The 19,820-nt window shown below is 46.0% G+C and overlaps 1 protein-coding gene across 2 annotated transcripts in view; it reads right to left on the reverse strand.

Moving 5' to 3' along the window:
- Positions 1–19,820, reverse strand: part of LOC119965906 (acidic amino acid decarboxylase GADL1-like) — a 119,802-nt gene that overhangs the window by 72,245 nt on the left and 27,737 nt on the right. The window contains exons 1-3 of one of the 2 annotated variants that reach the window (XM_038796905.1): positions 16,298–16,316; positions 14,365–14,531; positions 11,630–11,756 (exon numbers count right to left, since the gene is read on the reverse strand). In XM_038796905.1, coding sequence (XP_038652833.1) covers positions 11,630–11,756; positions 14,365–14,526 — 289 coding nt within the window. In that variant the 5' untranslated portion in view covers positions 14,527–14,531; positions 16,298–16,316. Of the gene's footprint in view, positions 1–11,629; positions 11,757–14,364; positions 14,532–16,297; positions 16,317–19,820 lie in introns of those variants that run through there. The other variant, XM_038796904.1, reaches the window with a different exon arrangement.

Consider the following 19,820-nt stretch of genomic DNA (forward strand, 5'->3'; position numbering starts at 1 on the left):
TGGCGTCTCCCTCTGTCTATTGCTCTTGTCCTTCTCAGTGGTGAAGATCGCCGGTTTGGAAGGTGTTTTTGAGGAAGCCTCAACCAAATTGTTGCAGGGCATCTTTTAAATGATTGTTTATGCGGGTTAAGTAATTCCCTTGATAGCATAACTGAGAGTAAATGCCTTGTGATGCTGAGCTATGCAGAACAACAAGATCCCATGCCAGGTCTGTGCTGATAACGCTGATTTGAGCTGAAATGGGATCGCTATAATTGTACACAATGTCCCTGGCCTCAGAAGCAGCGAGGGACAACAAAAGGGTCAAGATTCCTCGACTTGATCATGATTCCTACTGGAATGTAAGTGAGGACTAAATTGGGAGCAGTTGTGATGTCACCTGCCCCCTCTGAGTCAGTTAGTTCCCGAGATAGTTCAGATTAACATATGATGAGTGGTCGTTTAGGTAGGGTATCAGAAAGTCCCTACTGCCTGTAACCCAAGTTGATGCAATGCAGGGAAGAGCTGCCAGATGTCTGACTTCTGAGCAATGCTTTGAAAGACTTGGGCTTTTTAGCCTGGATCGAAGGCCCATTGAGTGGTGAGTGTTAATGGTGCCGAAGCGGTTAATCTAAAAATTAAATTGAACTGGGAGGAGAGAGAGAAAATGCAACTAGGAAATATAAATTGAATAGAAAATTGATCTACTTAAATCTGCAGCTCAATGTGAAAGGTCAATATCCTTTAATGTTTTATTCACTGCACATAAGAAATGATTCAATTGTTGTGCATGGATTGCAGGATTAAGTCTATTTTTATCATTTCCTTTCTTCAGTAAACATTGGCAAGTGGATAGCATCACGCCACTGGTTCCCAGGACAGCAGCTGTTGCTGTCAGATCTCATGGCTATTGTGAGGAGAGTGTCAGAGAGTACAGAGACTATTGATGGTAATTGCAGTACAGCACTCCTAACACTAAACTGTTAACTTTTCACTACTCCGCAACAGGCCACACTGCTGGCGCAGGTGGTTGCAAGGTCTCTCTCTCTCTCTCTCTCTCTCTCTCTCTCCCCCCCCCCCCCCCCCCCCCCCCCGCAATTCCCTGATTTTATTCCTTCTTCTGCTGAAGGTGCTTTTTCATGCTGGGATAAACTCTCGCATGGATTGGTAGTCCTCCATGGCTTGCTAAGCCATCTTTCTTTTAAGTGCAATTCCCAACAGTGCCAGTTAGCAATTTGACTACAGGGTCGTCACAGTCAAGTCTGTCCTCACCTCATGATGGTCTTCAAGGATGCTAATCAAGAGCTGGATTTTATGGCGGATTTGTCCTTGCTTACCCAAGGGCACTGAGGCCAAGTGACAGTGCCAACTGACACCCCGGCTGAGATCAGCTAACTTAGTGCGGGCCGTTATTTTCTCACGGCTGTGCAAGTGGACCTTTTTTGAGAAGCATGCAATGTGCAAGGTGGCAGTCCCATTTTCTTTCAATTGTGAACCATAATTTGGCATAATTGACATGAAAGTACAACAGACGGAAGTGCACTTGATAAAGAATATCTGGGCTAAAATAATTTGCTCAGGGGCAGCACGGTGGCACAGTGGTCAGCATTGCTGCCTACGGCGCTGAGGACCTGGGTTCGAATCCCGGCCCTGGGTCACTGCCCATGAGGAGATTGCACATTCTCCCCGTGTCTGCGTGGGTTTCACCCCCACAACCTAAAAGATGTGCAGGATAGGTGGATTGGCCACGCTAAATTGCCCCTTAACTGGAAAAAATAATTGGGTACTCTAAATTTATAAAGGAAAAAAAATAACAATTTGCTCAGTCAGATTTGGAAAGATGTTGCCATTAACACATTAGTATGTTCGGAATTGATGTTTAGAAAGAATCAACTTTTCGCGAAACTAGGGGAAATAATTCACATAAGAAAATTTTAAAATGTCATCAGCACTTAAACCCACACTAAGCACTAAAACAGGCATTTATTTATTGCCCAAAAATAGGACGGAGCTGAGATGGTGATTTCTGGCGCTTAACACCTGAGAAAGTATTTTCTTTCCATTCAAGAGAACTGAAATGCATGGATGGCTGGAAATGTTTCTCTGGGGCTTTACGGTTCCACTGGCCAATATTGGACAGTCAGCACAGATGTGTTAAGGGAAGGTCATGTCTGGCTAACATTACTGAATGTTTTGAGGATGTAATAAGGAGGGTCTGATGAATATTGTGCATTACATGTCGCCTATATGGATTTTAACAGGGTTTTTTTATGAACTCCCTAATGGTCACAAAAGTAATAGCCCATGGGATCCAAGGCAAAGTGGCAATTTGGATCGAAAATTGGCTCATAGGTAGGAAGCAAAAGGTAACAGTCGATGAGCATTTTTGTAATAGGTTTCAACTTGTATGTTGGGGGTATCATTAAGAATTTTGAAGACATTACAAAAGTTGGCAATGTAGTTGATAATAAAGAAGAAAGACTGCAGGAAGATATCAATGGGCTAGTCAGGTGGGTGAAGTGTAGTAAATGGTGATGTGACACTCTCTGCCCTTTAAATCAAGGCAGTATTTAACCAAGTGTGGCATCAAGGAGCCCTAGAAAAATTGGAGTCAATGGGCATCGGGGGGAAAACTCTCTGCTGGTTGGAGTCAGACATGGGTTTACAATGAAACATACCGTGCCTAGGCACAGGGCCCAGACCAAGGGGGAAGCTGAAGCCACCCGATGCACTGGGCGTCCAATCAGAGCCTGATTACTCAGCATTTGCTGATAGGCCAAAAGCCACCACAAGGTGAGGTCAGCCACCGAGCGGAGCGGGCGAAGCAAATAGGCGACTCGACACAGGGCTGAGGGGAGGCCTGCAACAGTGAGGTGTGAGGTGGCGAAAGCCACAACGAGGTGACATCAGACGCAGAGCAGCAGAGGCAAGTACATTTTGCGACTCAACCCAGAGCAGGCCAGTAAAAGCTGACAGAGTACAGCCAAATCTGACTGAGCGAGACCCCAAATTAAGCTCTAAATTAAGTCCAAAGATGTGCGGGTTAGGTGGATTGGCCATGCTAAATTGCCCGTAGTGTCCTAAAAAGTAAGGTTAAAGGGGGGGTTGTTGGGTTACGGGTATAGGGTGGATACGTGGGTTTAAGTAGGGTGATCATTGCTCGGCACAACATCAAGGGCCGAAGGGCCTGTTCTGTGCTGTACTGTTCTATGTTCTAACTACGAGGCGACAAGGAGTGAGGCAGCAGGCTGGCTTGAAGACCCCGGGCTAGCGAGAAGAGCTAGATTGTGAGAATGGGTGAGTGTGAGGGGAGGCTGTGAGGGGATGGGGAGTGGGGGTTAAGAGTGCAAAGGTGTGTGGGGGGAAGAGTGTGTGAGGGGGTTAGCCAGGATTGCAGACTTGCAGGGAGGGTTGTATTTTGGAGGGAGGGAGTATTTATGATGGAGTGGGGGGTCCATGGGGAGAGAGAGTTTGCGAGTTTGTGAGGGGGGAATGAGCAGGAGAAGAGTAGAGTGTGTTGTTTAAAATCCAGTTTCACAACTTCGTGGTAAAAAATTAATCCAATTTTTGTAGACCATGAATTGAAACTGATAAAAATTTGGGATTGACTGTGCAAATGCCAGCTGTTTCTGACACTTTATTGAGAGCATCAGAGGGCAGAAGTAAGAGTAGTGGCCACCACTAAGGAAAAGGTTCTGGGGAAACTGAAAGATCTGAAGGTTGTGAAGCACCCGGACCAGGTGGACCACACCCCAGGGTTCTGAAGGAGAAAGCTGAGAAGATTGTGAAAGCATTGCAGTGATTTTTCAGGAATCACTGGAATCAGGGAGAATTCCAGAGCTCTGGAAAATAGCTAAATTAACACCCCTGTTTAAGAAGGGAGGGAGGCAGAAGGTAAGAAAATATAAGCCGGTTAGACTGACTTCGGTGGTTGGTAAGATTTTGGAGTGTCTTACTATGGATGAGATTACGGGGTACCTGGAAGTGCATGGTAAAATAGGGCTGAGTCAACACGACTTCATCAAGGGGAGGTCATGTCTGACAAATCTGTTAGAATTCTTTGAGAGGTGACAAGGAAGTTAGACAAAGGAGAGCCAGTGGACGTGATTTATTTAGATTTCCAGAAGGTCTTTGACAAGGTGCCGTACAGGAGGCTGCTAAACACGAAAAGAGCCCATGGTGTTGGGGCAATGGCATGGGTAGAGGATTGGCTGACTGGCAGAAGGCAGAGAGTTGGGATAAGGGGGTCTTTTTCAGGATGCCAGCTGGTGACAAGTAGTGTTCCACAGGGTTCAGTGTTAGGACCACAACTGTTCACGATATACATTAAAGATCTGGAAGAAGGAACTGAGGGCACTTTTGCTAAGTTTGCAGATAATACAAAGCCATGTAGAGGGACAGGTAGTATTGAGGAAGTGGTGAGGCTGTAGAAAGATATGGACAGGCTGGGAGAGTGGGCAAAGAAGTGCTAGATGGAATACAATGTGGAAAAGTGTGAGGGTATGAACTTTGGTAGGAAGAATAGAGGCATAGGCTATTGTTTAAATGGGGAAAGGCTTCGGAAATCAAAGCACAAAGTAACTTGGGAGTCCTAGTTCAGGATTCTCTTATGGATAACATGCCGGTTCAGTTGGCAGTTAGAAAGTGAAATGCAAAGTTAGCATTCATGTCAACAGAGCGAGAATACAAGAGTAGGGATGTACTAATGAGGCTGCCTCAGGCTCTGGACAGACCCCATTTTGAATATTTTGAGCAGATTTGGGCCCCGTATCCAAGGAAAGATGTTCTGGCCTTGGAAAGGGTCCAGAAGAGGTTCATAAGAATGATCACAGAAATGAAGGGCTTTTCATATGAGGAGCGGTTGAAGACTCTGGGTTTGTACTCGATGGAGTTTAGAAAGATGAGGAAGGATCTCATTGAAACTTACAGAATACTGAGAGGCCTGGATAGAGTGGACGTGGAGAGGATGTTTCCACTAGTAGAAGAAACTAGAACCCGAGGGCACAGCCTCAGGCTGAAGGGATGATCCTTTAAAACTGAAATGAGGAGGAATTTCTTTAGCCAGAGGGTGGTGAATCTGTGGAACTACTTACCACAGAAGGCTGTGAAGGCCAAGCCACTGAGTTTCTTTAAAACAGAGATAGATAGGTTATTGATTAATAAGAGGATCAGGGGTTTCAGGGAGAACACAGGAGAATGGGGATGTTAAACATATCAGCCATGATTGAATGGCGGAGCAGACCCGATGGGCCAAATGGCTTAATTCTGCTCCTATGTCTTGTAGTCTAAAATCAAGATCAGTTTCTTTAGCAACATGAAGCAACACTATCAATCTGGCAATCAAAAATGTAGAAAATTGAAGGCAAGGCATGGGGACGAAGCTAGGCAAAATGATGGTTTGTCATTTTACTTTAAAAAGTTGTAAGTATTGGACAGTGCACAAACTGCACATTCACCCTCATCCAAAAGTATGGGTGAATTATCTGATGCCTCAGACTGTCCCACACTGGCCTGTGCTGCAGCGATGACATCAGCTGATTTTTCATTCTCGTTGCTTATCGGCAATTTCCATGTTCGCTCACTTCAAAACGCACATCACAGTATTGACCATCTTTACTGTCAAATCTGACAAGGGGTAAGACTGGATTTCAATTCAGCAATTACTCATACGGTTGTGTTTTACAAGTTAAAAAGGAGTGATCAATTTGTGTATTTTTGTGGCTTCCACCTTTGCGTTCTGTGGGATGAGGATGGATGGGGTCGGGAGGGGTGTGAGGTTGGCGGGGGGCTCACAGAAATGAAGGTGAACACGGGACCTACGAACTGTAAATGTGCTTCTGGCTGGGGTTATATCTAACACAAAGAAAGATGGTTGTGTTTGTTGGAGATAAATCACCTCAGATCCAGGGCATCACTGCAAGAGTTCCTCAGGGTAGTTTCCTGGACCCAATCGTCTTCAGCTGCTTCATCAATGAACATCCTTCCAAATAAGATCAGATGTGGGGATGTTCGCTGACGACTGCACAATGTTCAGCACCATTTGTGACTCCCCGGATACTGAAGCAGCCAATGTTTAACTACAGAACGACCTGGGCAATATTCAAACTTTGGCTGACAAGTGGCAAGTAACATTCGCTGCACACAAGTGCCAGGCATTGAACATCTCTAACAAGAGAGAATCTAACCATTGCCTCTTGACATTCAATGGCATTGCCATCGCTGAATCCCCCACTATCAACATCCTGGGTTACCATTGACGGATGGTTTCTTGTCGGTGCGCATACAAGAGGGTAAATGATAAATGCCTCAATACTTATGTATTTTTTTTAAATTTAGAGTACCCAATTCATTTTTTCCAATTAAGGGGCGCCTAGCCTGCACATCTTTGGGTTGTGGGGGTGAAACCCATGCAAGCTCCACACGGACAGTGACCCAGAGCCGGGATCGAACCTGGGACCTCGGTGCAGTGAGGCAGCAGAGCTATCCACTGCGCTACCGTACTACCCCTCAAAACTTCCTTCTAACAGTCTTCTGTCCACCATTCTCATGGAGGTGTTAAGCCAGTCGTTTCCTATTGACACAGGAGATTTGTGCATAACAGGCTTTTAAGGCCCACGCTTCACAGACATTCCTCTCATTTTGGTGGGGTGCTTTATTTTCACCCTTGTCGATAAATTTCTGCACCATCAAATAAATTGACCAGGAAAACAGGTATACAGTCCTCGGCCTCGTGTTCTGAAACCTCCAGCAGGAGGCAAACAGTAGAATGACCCCTAACCAAAGGAATGAAGCGGCCCCTCTGATTTTCTTGACCTTGTCCAAGCCTCTCAACTCGCCGTAGGCGGACAGTGTCTCGGCAAGAGGTGCAAGCAGCTGACGTGTGGGTCAATGAGCCAGTGACAACACTGCAGTGTTCCAATTTTTCTTTTCATTATTCAGCAAAAGAGCTGGTGCCCGAGGGTATAATAAAGCTGATGTTAAGCACATTTTTTCAATCAGATATGCAAGAAGATTTGTCCTTATAATATGACAGTAACATCTGTTGAACAACATCAGTGCCTAGCCAGCCTGCAGCATTCTCCTGTAACCTTGGGAACAATCACCCAACTCTATTCAATGAAAAAGACCGCCTAACGAATATGGAACATGAAAGGAAGACGACTTGAGATTTTAAAATTAATCTTTCAGATTCAAGTCAGTACAATAAAGAATAGCTCATTCACTGCTTACGACTTTATCTTCATTAAAAAGTAGCAACTAGGGCAGCACGGTGGTGCAGTGGTTAGCACTGGGACTGTGGCACTGAGGACCCGGGTTCGAATCCCGGCCCTGGGTCACTGTCCGTGTGGAGTTTACACATTCTCCCCATGTCTGCGTGGCTTTCAACCCCACAACCCAAAGGATGTGCAGGTTAGGTGGATTGGCCATGCTAAATTGCCCCTTAATTGGAAAAAAAATAATTGGATACTCTAAAATTGAAAAAAAAAACAAAGTAGCAATTAAAAACTTGTAAAAAGCCAGAATATTGGCCACGAAACACACAAAGATTATGGGGAGACAACAGGGGAATGGGACCAAATGGGCAACTTGTTCAGACAGTGAACATGTGCACAATGGACTGAATGGCCTCCAACTGTACTGTCATTCAATGTTGCTATGCTTACCTAGCTGGGCACAGAGGCACAGAATCATGGTCAACAATATAGTTGCATTTGCATCACATTTTCTGATGACCTCCACAGCTGTGTGCTTCAAGGTCAGCATCAGAACCAAGTCTGACATTGTCCTCAGGTTCAACAGGCCTACCTTTGCTAACTGTGGAAAAAAATGCCGACGTGCATAAGAGATGGTGTTGCGTTCATCAAAATCTTAGACAGATTATCACGCATGGCTGAGACTGACCTGAGGATTCCTATATCTTCACGGTCAAGCAAAAAATAGCTGCCAGATTGTGAGAAAAAAGACCAGGGGCGTGATTCATCCACCGCATTGCATCTGGGTGAACACCAAATTGGGTTTTGCACTGGGCGCCCGGCCAATTGTGAGTCACCCGACTCACTACACACGGGGTGATCTGGATTACGCCCTCCAGATAATGATACTTAAATAAGCCTCGGCTCATTTAAATGTCCGGACACCGCTTTCACCTGGTGTCCGGAAGTCAGCGGCAAGGCCTGCGAGACCTCAACCGGGCGCCATTTAGAACTGGTTTCCATTCACATAGACCAGGCATAATGGGAGTCTCAAAGGCCTTTAGAGCCCCCCCGGACGGTCAGGGGACAGGGCAGGGTAATAACCTGACTCTATCTCGCTCTCTCTGGTACCCAGGCACCTTGGCACAGCCAGCCTGGCAGTGCCACCCAGTCACTGCCAGGATGCCAAGCTGGCAGTGCCATGGTGCCAGATGCCAGGCTGGCACTGCCATGGGTCAGGGCCATGCTTATAAAAAAGGGGGGCTGAGGGGGAGTTGAGGGACAAATAAGCATGGGGGAAGAAGGGGGGGGGGGGGGGGGGGGGTCCTGAATGGAGGGGGGTGTAGAAATTGAGGCAACCGTACTAAATGGTGCCCGATCTCAAAAGAGCCAGTCCTGCTGGCGAGTTCAGCTCCCCAGTGCAAGAAAACTGCCAAAGTGTGGCCTCAATGGGGGAAACTCCCCGAGGTCCAAAGAAAACCCAGCAAAGTGCTGCTGAATAGTGGTATCAATTTTGGCACTGCAGCCGCCAAGAAACACCCTGCCAAACACGCCAAAACTGGATATAGAATGTTTTGGTTGAATCACGCCCCACCCTTTTAACTTGTTACGGTCTTGTTAAGACCACTTTTCAATGCAATGTGCATGTGGTAACATGACACTGTATACCCACAAACTGAGGTGAGGTAACCCTCAATATGCTCCATTTCCACCCGATACCAACCTCATCAACCTTGACCATCAGTGCGCGCTTATTAAAAGCATTGTGTGCTCAGAAAAGATACTTTTCAACCATGCTTGTAAACTGTTTTGTTTGTCCCTGGTCAGTGAAGAGGACAGGGGCAGAGAGGTGACATTTTAAAGTAACTAATAAAAGAAGCAAAAGTGAGTGGTTAGGGTTTGGAAAGCACTGACTGAGAGTGTGGTGGAGGCAGGTTCAATCGAAGCATTCCAAAGGGAATTAGACTGTTATCTGTAAAGGAAACATGTGAAGGGTTGCGGGAAGGTACGAGATGAGCTGCTCAATCGGAGAGCTATTGCAGACAGGATGGGTCCTTGGCAGCATGGATTAGACGTTGGCTAAGAGATAGGAAATAGAGGGTAGGTTTAGATGGGAATTTCTCAGACTGGAGATGAGTTAAAAATGGTGTTCCCCAGAGCTCAGTGGTTGGGACTCTTGCTTTTTCTGATTTATATAAATGATTTTGAGGTGGCATTGAGGGCAAAATCTCTAAATCTGGATATGGTAAACGAGAATGAATAGTGAATTGTGAGGATGACGCTGAGCGACTTCAGAAGGACATTGACAAGTTGGCCAAATGGGCAGACACCTGGCAGATGAACATCAATGCAGCAAAATGTGAGGTAATGGATTTTGGTAGAAGAAGCACAGGGAGATAAGATAGGCTCAATGGCACAACTTTGAGCTGAGTACGGGGGCAGAGGTACCTCAGGGTTCAAATGCATAATTCTCTGAAGGTGGTCAGGCAATTTGAAACAGTTGTTAAGAAGGCTTATTTGAGAAATTCAACTTGTTCTCCTATGGGCAGAGAAAAAGAAGAGGCGACTTATTGAGGTGTTTAAAATTATGAACAATTTTGACAGGGTGAGGAAGGATATTCTGTTTCCACTAGTTGGTATGTCAGTGACTAGGGGCCATGATTTCAAGATGGTCAGCAAGAGAGCTAGGAGTGAGATGAGGACTTCTTTATTCAGATGGTTGTTGGGATTTGAAATGCGCTGCCTGGGAGAGTGGTGGAGGCAGATTCCAAAGGAGGTTTCAGAAGAAAGCAGGATATATATTTGAAATTGATTCATTTAGAGGGCTACGGAGATAGGGTTGGAGAATGGGACTAGCTGGGTAGCTCTTTTGGGAGCCGGTGCGGACCCGATGGGCTGAATGGCCTCCTCTGTGCTGTAAATAACAAACAACGGATAGGCCAAATGGCGTCCTTCTGATCCATAAAAGTTCTATGATAAGTAAGAAGGACTTCTATCCATTTGGGAGTTATTAAAAAGTTTCATCGTTACTAATGTGTGCTTATGCGAATCTCAAAAATTGCTGCTGTGTACAAGGAGTTCCACATGTCTCCTAATCTCTCCCGTTCCAACAATTTCCTGATTCCCTTCTAAAATAAAGCAGCCCTAATTTTCGATTATGCTATGATTTGTTACATGATCGTCTTTGAACCATGCAACCAAGTCCTTGGAACAGTTGAAGGCATGTTGACTCTGAACTAACATTTAACCACACTTGATGCAATCATTTTACCTTTGGGAGCCATCAGAAATCTGATGACGTTTGAGTACATGAGTTATTAATACACCTAGGGCCTCATTAGTAAGTCAAGATTTCCTCTCATCTTTCAACTATTTTCTCCTAAATCCAAAAATGAACAAAGCTTTTCATATTTACACTGACTAAGCGGTTCATTAGCAGCTGTAGAAAGATTGAAGGATTATTGCAACTGCAGCTTGATTGGCAATTAGTTTTCCATTCCCAGCATTCTCAGAAAGCACTATCTTGTTATCAGGGATTAGCGGTATTAATTATGAAAGCAGTGTCAGGCCACAAGTGCCCAGACACAACCACCTTTTCATCCCCGGCTGATTTGTTCCTTCCCAACACTGACACCAATGCAATCATTTAACTTAGCACCAACCAGGGACTAAACCTGTCTGCAAATTCCCATGAAATGCAATTAACAACAGAATCCCATCAGCAAAAAGGGGGGCAATTTTTCTGATGGTTTTCGATTTTTTGTGTCGAAACTAATTTCAAAATTCTTGACGTCTCCTTGAATTGTCAGCAATGAAGAACTGATGTTATGCTGGTCTATGGGTTGCCAACTCTGATTGGACATATTCCTTTAGGTGGCATCACATGGCCTCTTGCCTCCAACCATCACGTGCCCCCACACAGCCTGCCATAGGTCACCCAACGTGTCTATACTTGTGGATCACCATTTTGTCAGCCAACCGGAAAGCGACCATAATCTTCATTCGCTGAACAGATGAGCCATGATTGTCAGTCAGATTTTTTTTCCCATGTCTAATATTTTTTTATGCAGTAACTTGGTGAAAAGCTGCCTCAATGTCAGGAACAGTCAATCACACCTCAAGTCACAGCAGCGTCCTGGAGATAAGTCTTACACTTTTTGGAGACAATCCTAGAGGAGGATGGGTATGTGTATACCAACTCCAGTTTACTGTTTGTGGCCTGACTTTCACTTAGGTAGCACAGTCTACCTCATTCCTTGCACACCGAGAAACCATATTCGGCGGGATTCTCCAGTCGGTGATGGGAAATTCCCGCCCGAGGTCAATGGACCGTTACATGGTCCACATCCCGCCCGTGGTGATCTTGCGGCAGGTGGGGTGGAAGAATCCAACACAATCCAACTCTGGCTCAAAGTGGGGTTTTAAATATAAAGTGCCCGCCTTGGGCCTTATCCCACCTGTTTTCACACTGTACTTTATAACATCGCGACAGCGTTGTAGCAGCTGGTGATGAGATTCTCCTGTATCCCTCAATTCCAGATCCAGAAGTTTCATAAGCTCTTCAGGAGGCTGCCATTCGCAGACCTGGAAGGTAGAGGCAAAGTTAGGGGCAACGTAAGCACAGGGAAAGATCTTGTGACAAGCTTGGGAGATTTATTTTTGGCAAAAAAGAAAACCAAAATCCAGTAATTTACTGCATCAATGCTCATCTCTTTTTCAAAAGGCATTTTGGTTTAGAATGTCATTTTAAAGTCACACTGTCCTTACTGTCAATTGATGCTTATATTATTATTTATAATTGAACAAAAAACTTAAGGAACATTGGGAAGCAGAAAATGGATTTCATTAAAAGAAGCGTTCCTCAGTGTATGGGCTGAAGAGGAGGGATATGCAAACCTGGGGTCCTGCAATGCCGAAATTGGTACAGTGTGGCCACTCCGCATAAATAGGGCTGGATTTTGATGGGGAGGCAGCTGTCCCAACAATAGGGCAGAAAGTTGAGGGCATTCCGAGAATCACAGATTCCCACCTCAGCTATTAGGGGGTGCTCCGGACCGATTTTCTGGCAATCTTGCAGTTAATGAGCTGCACCAGGGAGATCTCGTTGAAGGCAAGAACTCACCTCTCAGAGCTGCCAGCCAATCTGTGGGCAGAGAATTCGTCAATCCCTGCAGTGCCACCAGAGGCGGTGGCCACAGCTGGGACTGCGCCCACCCAAGAGACTCAGCAATGGACACTGGCCTCGCGGCAAGATAATTGGGATCAGGGACCAGTGGAGCAGGCCCAGAGGAGGCAGGGGCAGTTGGTAGGGGTTGTTGCAAAAGCCTGCCGGGAGTTTGAGGCCACCAGAGTTCACCAGGAAATCTCTTCATGTGGTGGAGGCCTGAAGTGCTGCTGGTAAAATGGCAGCCGCAGCAAGAAGATGGCAGGCACTCATCCTCCCAACGTTCCTCCCAATCTTTCAGCTCCCCCAACCTTCTGGCCCATTCCTGCAGACAATAATATCCAGCTCTTTCTTTCCACTATAAATATGGACTTAAAAATTCATCATGGAAAAAATGACAGGAATTGCATAGTCATATGGCTAATATATTATTATGTAGATTTTGATTATTGTGTAACTTTGTTCAGTGTAGAATAATACACAGTATAAAGTGTTTACTCCATATAATTACTTTTAAACCATTTCCCCTTCATGTTGTTTCCAATCCTTGAGACAACTATTTTAGTTTTGCCATTGGGTGCGATCTACCCAAATGGTAACAGAGTCCTGTAGCGAATGTGTTTAGTTGGATGTTTCCTGGTGCTCGGAGCGCCAAGAAACGCCACGCTATTGAATGCCCATTTGAGAAGATACTACACTTAGTCCCATTTTCTGCACTGAGGAGCTCTACTCGCCAGTGCTGAAGGAGATCAGGGAGCCATTTTTAAATGCCACCCTGATCACCCGACCCCCCCAACACTACCCCCAAACCCCCGTCAGAACCTTAAATTACATGAAAGGTGGCCCCCCCTCACATGCACAGGGACCCCAGGTCCGATCCGCAGCGCGGGGAAAATGCCAGCATGGCACTTTGGCAGTACCCCTGGAAGTGGCACCTGGGCACTTTGTCAGCACCAGGATGGCATCTGGGTGGCACTTCCAGAGTGCCAGGCTGGCAGTGCTAAGATACCCAGGTGTTACCAGCGGTGCCATGGTGCCACCTTGCCTAGAGGGCAAGCACCTGGTGGCCTCTGATCCCTTGAGAGATCCCCATCAGTGCCGTTCCACATGGTCCCCGTTTGTGGATCTCTAAGAAGAGAGGGTTAGATCCCACGCCTTGGGTAGATCATTGGAGTGCATTTTAGAGTGAGACTAGCTGTCTATGTGAGACTACTGTATTTAGAATTGCTAAGTGATCCCGCCCACCCTGCGATGTCTCGCGTGATCGCTTTAGATCTTGCGAGATATGACGAACCGGGTAGATCCCGGAAGTGGGATCTCCCAGCATCTACCAGCCGTGCTGCCATTCACGCGCAAACCAGCTGGTAGATTGCCCACATTATCTCTTCTAATGAAGGTGGGGGAACATAATGTCTACTACACGCCTGTTTGTTCATCTGTGAATAATATATCGCAAAAAATAATATGCAGGTTTTAGATAGGGTTATGGCCAAGGAAAATCCGATTGTTGTTTGGTGAAGATGCCGATCCATTTGCTGCAACATTTTAAAGGGTTTGATAATGTTCAGAACAAAATAGGCAAAAGACTCATGGAAGAGTTGCATGTTTGTAATAGAGTTGAGTTCACACAAATTGGCAAAGGTATGCACTTCACTTGTTTAAAATGCATTAAATCAAACAAGCTGATAATCATAAAATCTACTAAGCAATTGTCTAGTTCAAAATGATTAAAAATGGAAAAAGGATTGCTGTTCAATGAAAGAAACTCTTTCTACCCACATCTCCAAAGTAAGACAATTGGATAAAACTGACAGCAGAAAATCGGCATTATTTAGGAAACCACTTTCATCAAGGAATGTTCAGGCATTCTAGGAGACTCAGCTTATGTCATCAATAGAAAATGCCATTCTTTGTTGAAGACCATGATTAATTGGCATTCAGTTGCCAAAATCTTGCATTTGCCAATGCATTTTAGGAATAATCTGCTACTATTATACTGCATGGCTGATTATTGCCTTGGGCATGTACCTTCTCATTGACATCAGTCGCTTTCTTTATGGCATCTTCCATGATGATCGGGAATGCCTCCTCAACAAACCTCTCTCCTGCTTTTGCGTCCAGCAGAGGCCCATTCAAGACAACCCCATCCACTAGGATTGCACCCTTCTTAAGATAGTGGTCGGTGATCATTTCATCTGCATTGAAAATAACAAGATAACTTTAGTGCCTCAGCAAGCAGCATACTGCGAAACAATTGGATTCTGAAAATGGCTACATATACTCTAGGTATCATTTAATTCTGAAACTCAGAAGTGGTGTAAGTGTACTTCTCTCTGTTCTATACATCATTCTATACAATCTAACAATGAGTAATTGGCTATTACAATTAATATTTACCATGAGAACTGTTCTGTGGGAATACATGACATGCCAAAGAACTCACTTTCTTGCAAGAGAAAAATGTGTTCTCACGTGATTTTATTGGAAGCAGTCAAATCTGGCGCACTTTTCCCCAATTGATGACCCGCTGCACTTTGAAACTGATATAGAACATAGAACATAGAACATAGAACAGTACAGCATAGAACAGGCCCTTCGGCCCTCAATGTTGTGCCAAGCCATGATCACCCTACTCAAACCCACGTATCCACCCTATACCCGTAACCCAACAACCCCCCCCTTAACCTTACTTTTAATAGGACACTACGGGCAATTTAGCATGGCCAATCCACCTAACCCGCACATCTTTGGACTGTGGGAGGAAACCGGAGCACCCGGAGGAAACCCACGCACACAGGGGGAGGATGTGCAGACTCCACACAGACAGTGACCCAGCCGGGAATCGAACCTGGGACCCTGGAGCTGTGAAGCATTTATGCTAACCACCATGCTACCCTGATTGCAATATTTTATTCTTCTTCCCAGTCAATTTCTGACGTATTTTTCTCTCCCGTATCAAACTTATTGCACAGAGAAAACCGACAGAAAATCGACGGCAAGTCTTTTGCAGTGCAACTATTAGCATGAACAACCATTGAGGTGTGAGGGACGGGCGACTAGGGGATTTTCACAGTAACTTCATTGCAGTGTTAATGTAAGCCTACTTGTGACAATAATAAGGATTATTATTATAGAATAAAATGGCTGCTCCCCCGTCGCTCTGTATGGAAGCATACTCTGTATGTGCTGGATTATGAGCTGATAACCTAGATACAAAATTATACTGTTTCAATTTGCTGATGGTCAGATGGGTAGAGGCATTCTGAAGATTTCACAGCTGCCATCAGGAGCTCCACTGTGCGCAGGAATTTAGTGAAGTGCAAATTAAATGCGTTTATGAGGTCAAAAGATCCAACCTAAAATGTTTCGCTGAGAATGTGGACCAGAATATGTTCTGCATGGTGAATTCTATGAGCAATGGAAGGAAATGGCTTTAAGCATAAAGGAAACCAGCAAGGAATTAGGATTAGTTCTGGATGTGCCACGAAAGAGCTAATACAAACACCATGTATTTTAATAGAAAATAACTGTTCACAGAGGAAGGCTATTAGCAGTTGGGAGCCCAGCTATCATTAAAACTTTACCATGGCTCTTTAACTCTAGCACAGCATTCACATTAATCTCCTTCCAGGTTTCCAAGTCAAGCAAAGAGGGTGGATGTGATGACAACATGCATCTGTCAAAGGATGGATTTCTAGTTAAAGGGTGGTTTCTGAGCGGGGAACCGTTGAGTGGCGTAACATGCTCATTGTAGAGTTCAAACTCTACAGCATGTGGTAGAATCCCGATTTCCAGATTTCCTGCCCTCTTACTAACACCTCCCACAGGCCCCCCACTCCACCAGCAGGGTCAGGTAATTTAATAGCCAGCCTTACGGGTCTGGAGTCTAATTAGTTCCCATCCAGTTTCACAACATTTGTCACACTGCAATAATGAAGTGAAGATATAAAATATTTCTCACTGGATGATTATGTATGAACTGAGCATTAACAATGCTGAGTTATAAAAGCAAAATTCTGCGGATTCTGGAAATCTGAAATAAAACACAACGTGCTGGGTAAACTCAGCAGGTCAGGCAGTATCTGTGGAGAGAGAAACAGAGTAAATGGGTGTAATTTAATGGAAATGAAACAGAGGCCCATTTTGGGCATACTTAACGGGGTGTTTCCTGGTGGTTGCAGCACCGAGAACGGCCCCATTATTAAACGGGACTCTACTTCATTTTAACAAGCTCACCTTGCCAGTGTAGGAAGAGATTGGGGAGCAGCCTCCAGACCCTCCAACACCCCAACCTACCATTTAGAAGGACATTGAGCCCCCCCACACTCTACTTCATAAGGGCAGGGCACCCCCAGGCCTGATCCATAGCACAGGCAAGATGCCACCTAGGTACTGCCAACCTGGTGGTACCTGTGATACTACCAGGTTGGCAGTGCTACAGGAGCCAGGTGGCATCGGGAGTGCCAGGGTACCACCCTCTGCCCAGAGCCTGACCACCCGGGGCCACGATCGCCTTGGAGACCCCCTTAAGTGCTGGTACACCTGGTCCACGTTTGTGGAAACCAATGCTAAATGGACCCACTCAGGGTCTCTGAGGCAAGGCGGTTAAGCCCCGCGCCTTGGGTAACTCTGGCGCAGCCATATGCAAGTGAGACTAACTGTTCACTTGAACATGCAAATCTGGAACATGCCCAGATCGTGACGCCTCGCGAGATCTCGTTAGATCTCGCAAGGCGAAACGAGGATCATAAATCTTGAGAGGCCTCTCGCGAGATTTACCAGCCTCATCACATCCCGAGTCGAGCGCGACGAGACAGTTAGATTGCGCCCAACATTTCAAGTCTGTATGACTTCTTTAGAGCTGAGTTATGGGGCAGGAATCTCCAAGACCGCGCTGGGTCAGAGAATTGCTGGGGGCGCGGGGTATTTCCTGCCACGCCGCTCCAACGCTGGGCTGCCGGTCGGGGGCTGCTGAAATAGGCCCACACGGCAATTCTCCATGCTCAACCGGCCGAACCCCCGCCGGCGTCATTCCAACCTGGTACCACCCGGCACGAGGTCGGTCCCGCGGCGGCGGTGGGGAGGCGGGGGATCTGTCTCCGGGGCGGGGGAGCCTCCACGGGTCCAGGGCCGCGATCAGGGGCTTCCGATTGTCAGGTGGCTGTGATCTGGAGCGGGCGTACCTCCTTCCGCATGGCCCGTTGTAAGGTCCCCGACATGTTGCTCCGCGCCGGCGTGGAGATGGCAACCACGCACATGCGCCAGTGCGTGCGACGACCGTCTCTGCGTCAGCCGTGCAGGGCAGCCTATCGCCGCCGGAGCAGCGCGCAGCGCTCCAATGCCGTGCTAACCCCCTGAACACTGGTGAATTGCTGGGCCAGGAGGCCCATTGGTGCCGGCGTATACCACTCCGGTGTTTACGCCAGCGTCAACACTTTGCCGGGATTTCGGAGAATCCGGCCATGTTCTTTATCAGGTGGCATAACCCACAAATTTTGAATTAAAGTTTTACATTTATGTTTGTGTAACTCACCTCTAAACAAGGGAGAGCTGGAATATCTGGAATATGAAGGACAGCTGGAATATCTGTGACAATTAGGGTACAAACATACTGCCTCATGCATCTCCAAAAAATATTTGCTATTTTTTTCATTTGGAGTAACCAATTCTGTTTAATTTTCCAATTAAAGGGCAATTTAGCGTGGCCAATTCACCTACCCTGCATATCTTTTGTTTGTGGGAGTGAGGCCCACACAGACATGGGGAGAAGGTGTAAACTCCACACGGTAAGTGACCCGGAGCAGGGATCGAACCTGGGTCCTCAGTACCGTGAGGCAGCAGTGCTACCCTCTGTGTCACCATGCCGGCCATGAATGCCATGTTCACTTATACCTGAGACACAAATCATCACCAGTGCAATGAGATTTTAAAATCACATTTTAAAATCACCACTTGTATGCCTTGGTCGCTCAGCACTGCAGCCGTCATAAAGCAGTGTGAATTCAAGTGGTAGTACTTGTTCTTTCTTTGCATTAGATTGCTACTCCAAAAGGATTATTAGCACGGCTTTGTATACGGGAAGAGGAGATGCCCCAGTTCAAATACAACTTTTTTTTATTATTTCAAGGAATCTGGGCATCGCTGGCTAGGCCAGCAAATATTGCCCATCCCGAATTGCCCTTGAGACGGTTGTTGTGAGCAGTCTCCTTGACCCACTGCAGTCCATGTGGTGTAGGTGCATCCACAGTGCTATGAGGGAAGGAATGCCAGGATTTTGACCCAGCGACAATGGAGGAATGGTGATAAGCTTCCAAATGGCTTGGAGGGGTACTTCCAGGTGGTGATGTTCCCACGTGTCTGTTCCCCTTATCCTTCTAGATGGTGGTGATCATGGGTTTGTAAGGTGCTGCCGAAGGAACCTTGGTGATTTCCTGCAGTGCATCTTGTAAATGGTACACACTGCTCCCACTGTACATCAGTGGTGGAGGGTGTGAATGTTTGTGTATGGTGTGTCAGCCAAGTGGGCTGCTTTATCCTGGATGCTATCTTAAGTGTTGTTGGAGTTGCATTCCAGGCAAATGGAGAGTATTCCGTCATACTTCTGACTTGTGGCTCGTAGATGGTGGCCGGGCCTTGGGGAGTCAGGGGGTGAGTTACTCACTGCAGATTTCCTCGCCTCTGACTTGTTCTTGTAGCCGCAGTATTTATATGGCAGGTTCAGTTTAGTTTCCGGTCAATAGTAATCCCCAAGATGTTGATAGCGGGGGAATCAGCAATGGCAATGCCATTCATTGGCCTGGGATGATGGTTAAATTCTCTCTTGTTGGAAATGGTCATTGCACTTGTGTGGCATGGATATTTCTTGTCACTTGTCAGTGCGAGCCTGAATATTGTCCAGGTCTAGCTGCATTCTGAGGAGTCGCAAATGTTGCTGAACATTGTGCAATCGTCAGCGAACATCCCTACTTCGGATTTTATGATGTAGGGAAGGTCATTGATAAAGCAGCTGAAGATGGTTGGGCCTATGACATTATTGAAGACACTATATCTTTCTTATATAAGCGCTAAATACATTACAGAGTGGGTTTACCTGCAACAAGGAAGAGGGGCCATCAATTGCATTAAGAAGGGCGGAACACAGATAAGAAAATGAATGGTAAAAGTAGGAGCAAAGGCAGATAAACAGATGATTTCAAAGAAAGAAGAGAAAAAAAATGAAGGTAACTAATGGTAAGGATGCCAGATAAGGAACATAGGAATTAGGAGCAGAAGTAGGCAATTCAGAAGTAGGCAATTCAGCCCTTCAAGCCTGATCTGCCATTCAATCAGTTCATGGCTGATTTTTTCCTGATCTCAAATCCACCTCCCCACCTTTTACCCATATCTCTTTAACCTGTTTTTCTTTATCATAAATATATCTATATCCTTCTTGAAACCATTTAATGACTCCGATTCCACTGCACTATGGGGCAGCAAGTTCCACA

Source organism: Scyliorhinus canicula, chromosome 5 (assembly GCF_902713615.1).
Source record: "Scyliorhinus canicula chromosome 5, sScyCan1.1, whole genome shotgun sequence".
Classification (NCBI taxonomy): domain Eukaryota; kingdom Metazoa; phylum Chordata; class Chondrichthyes; order Carcharhiniformes; family Scyliorhinidae; genus Scyliorhinus; species Scyliorhinus canicula.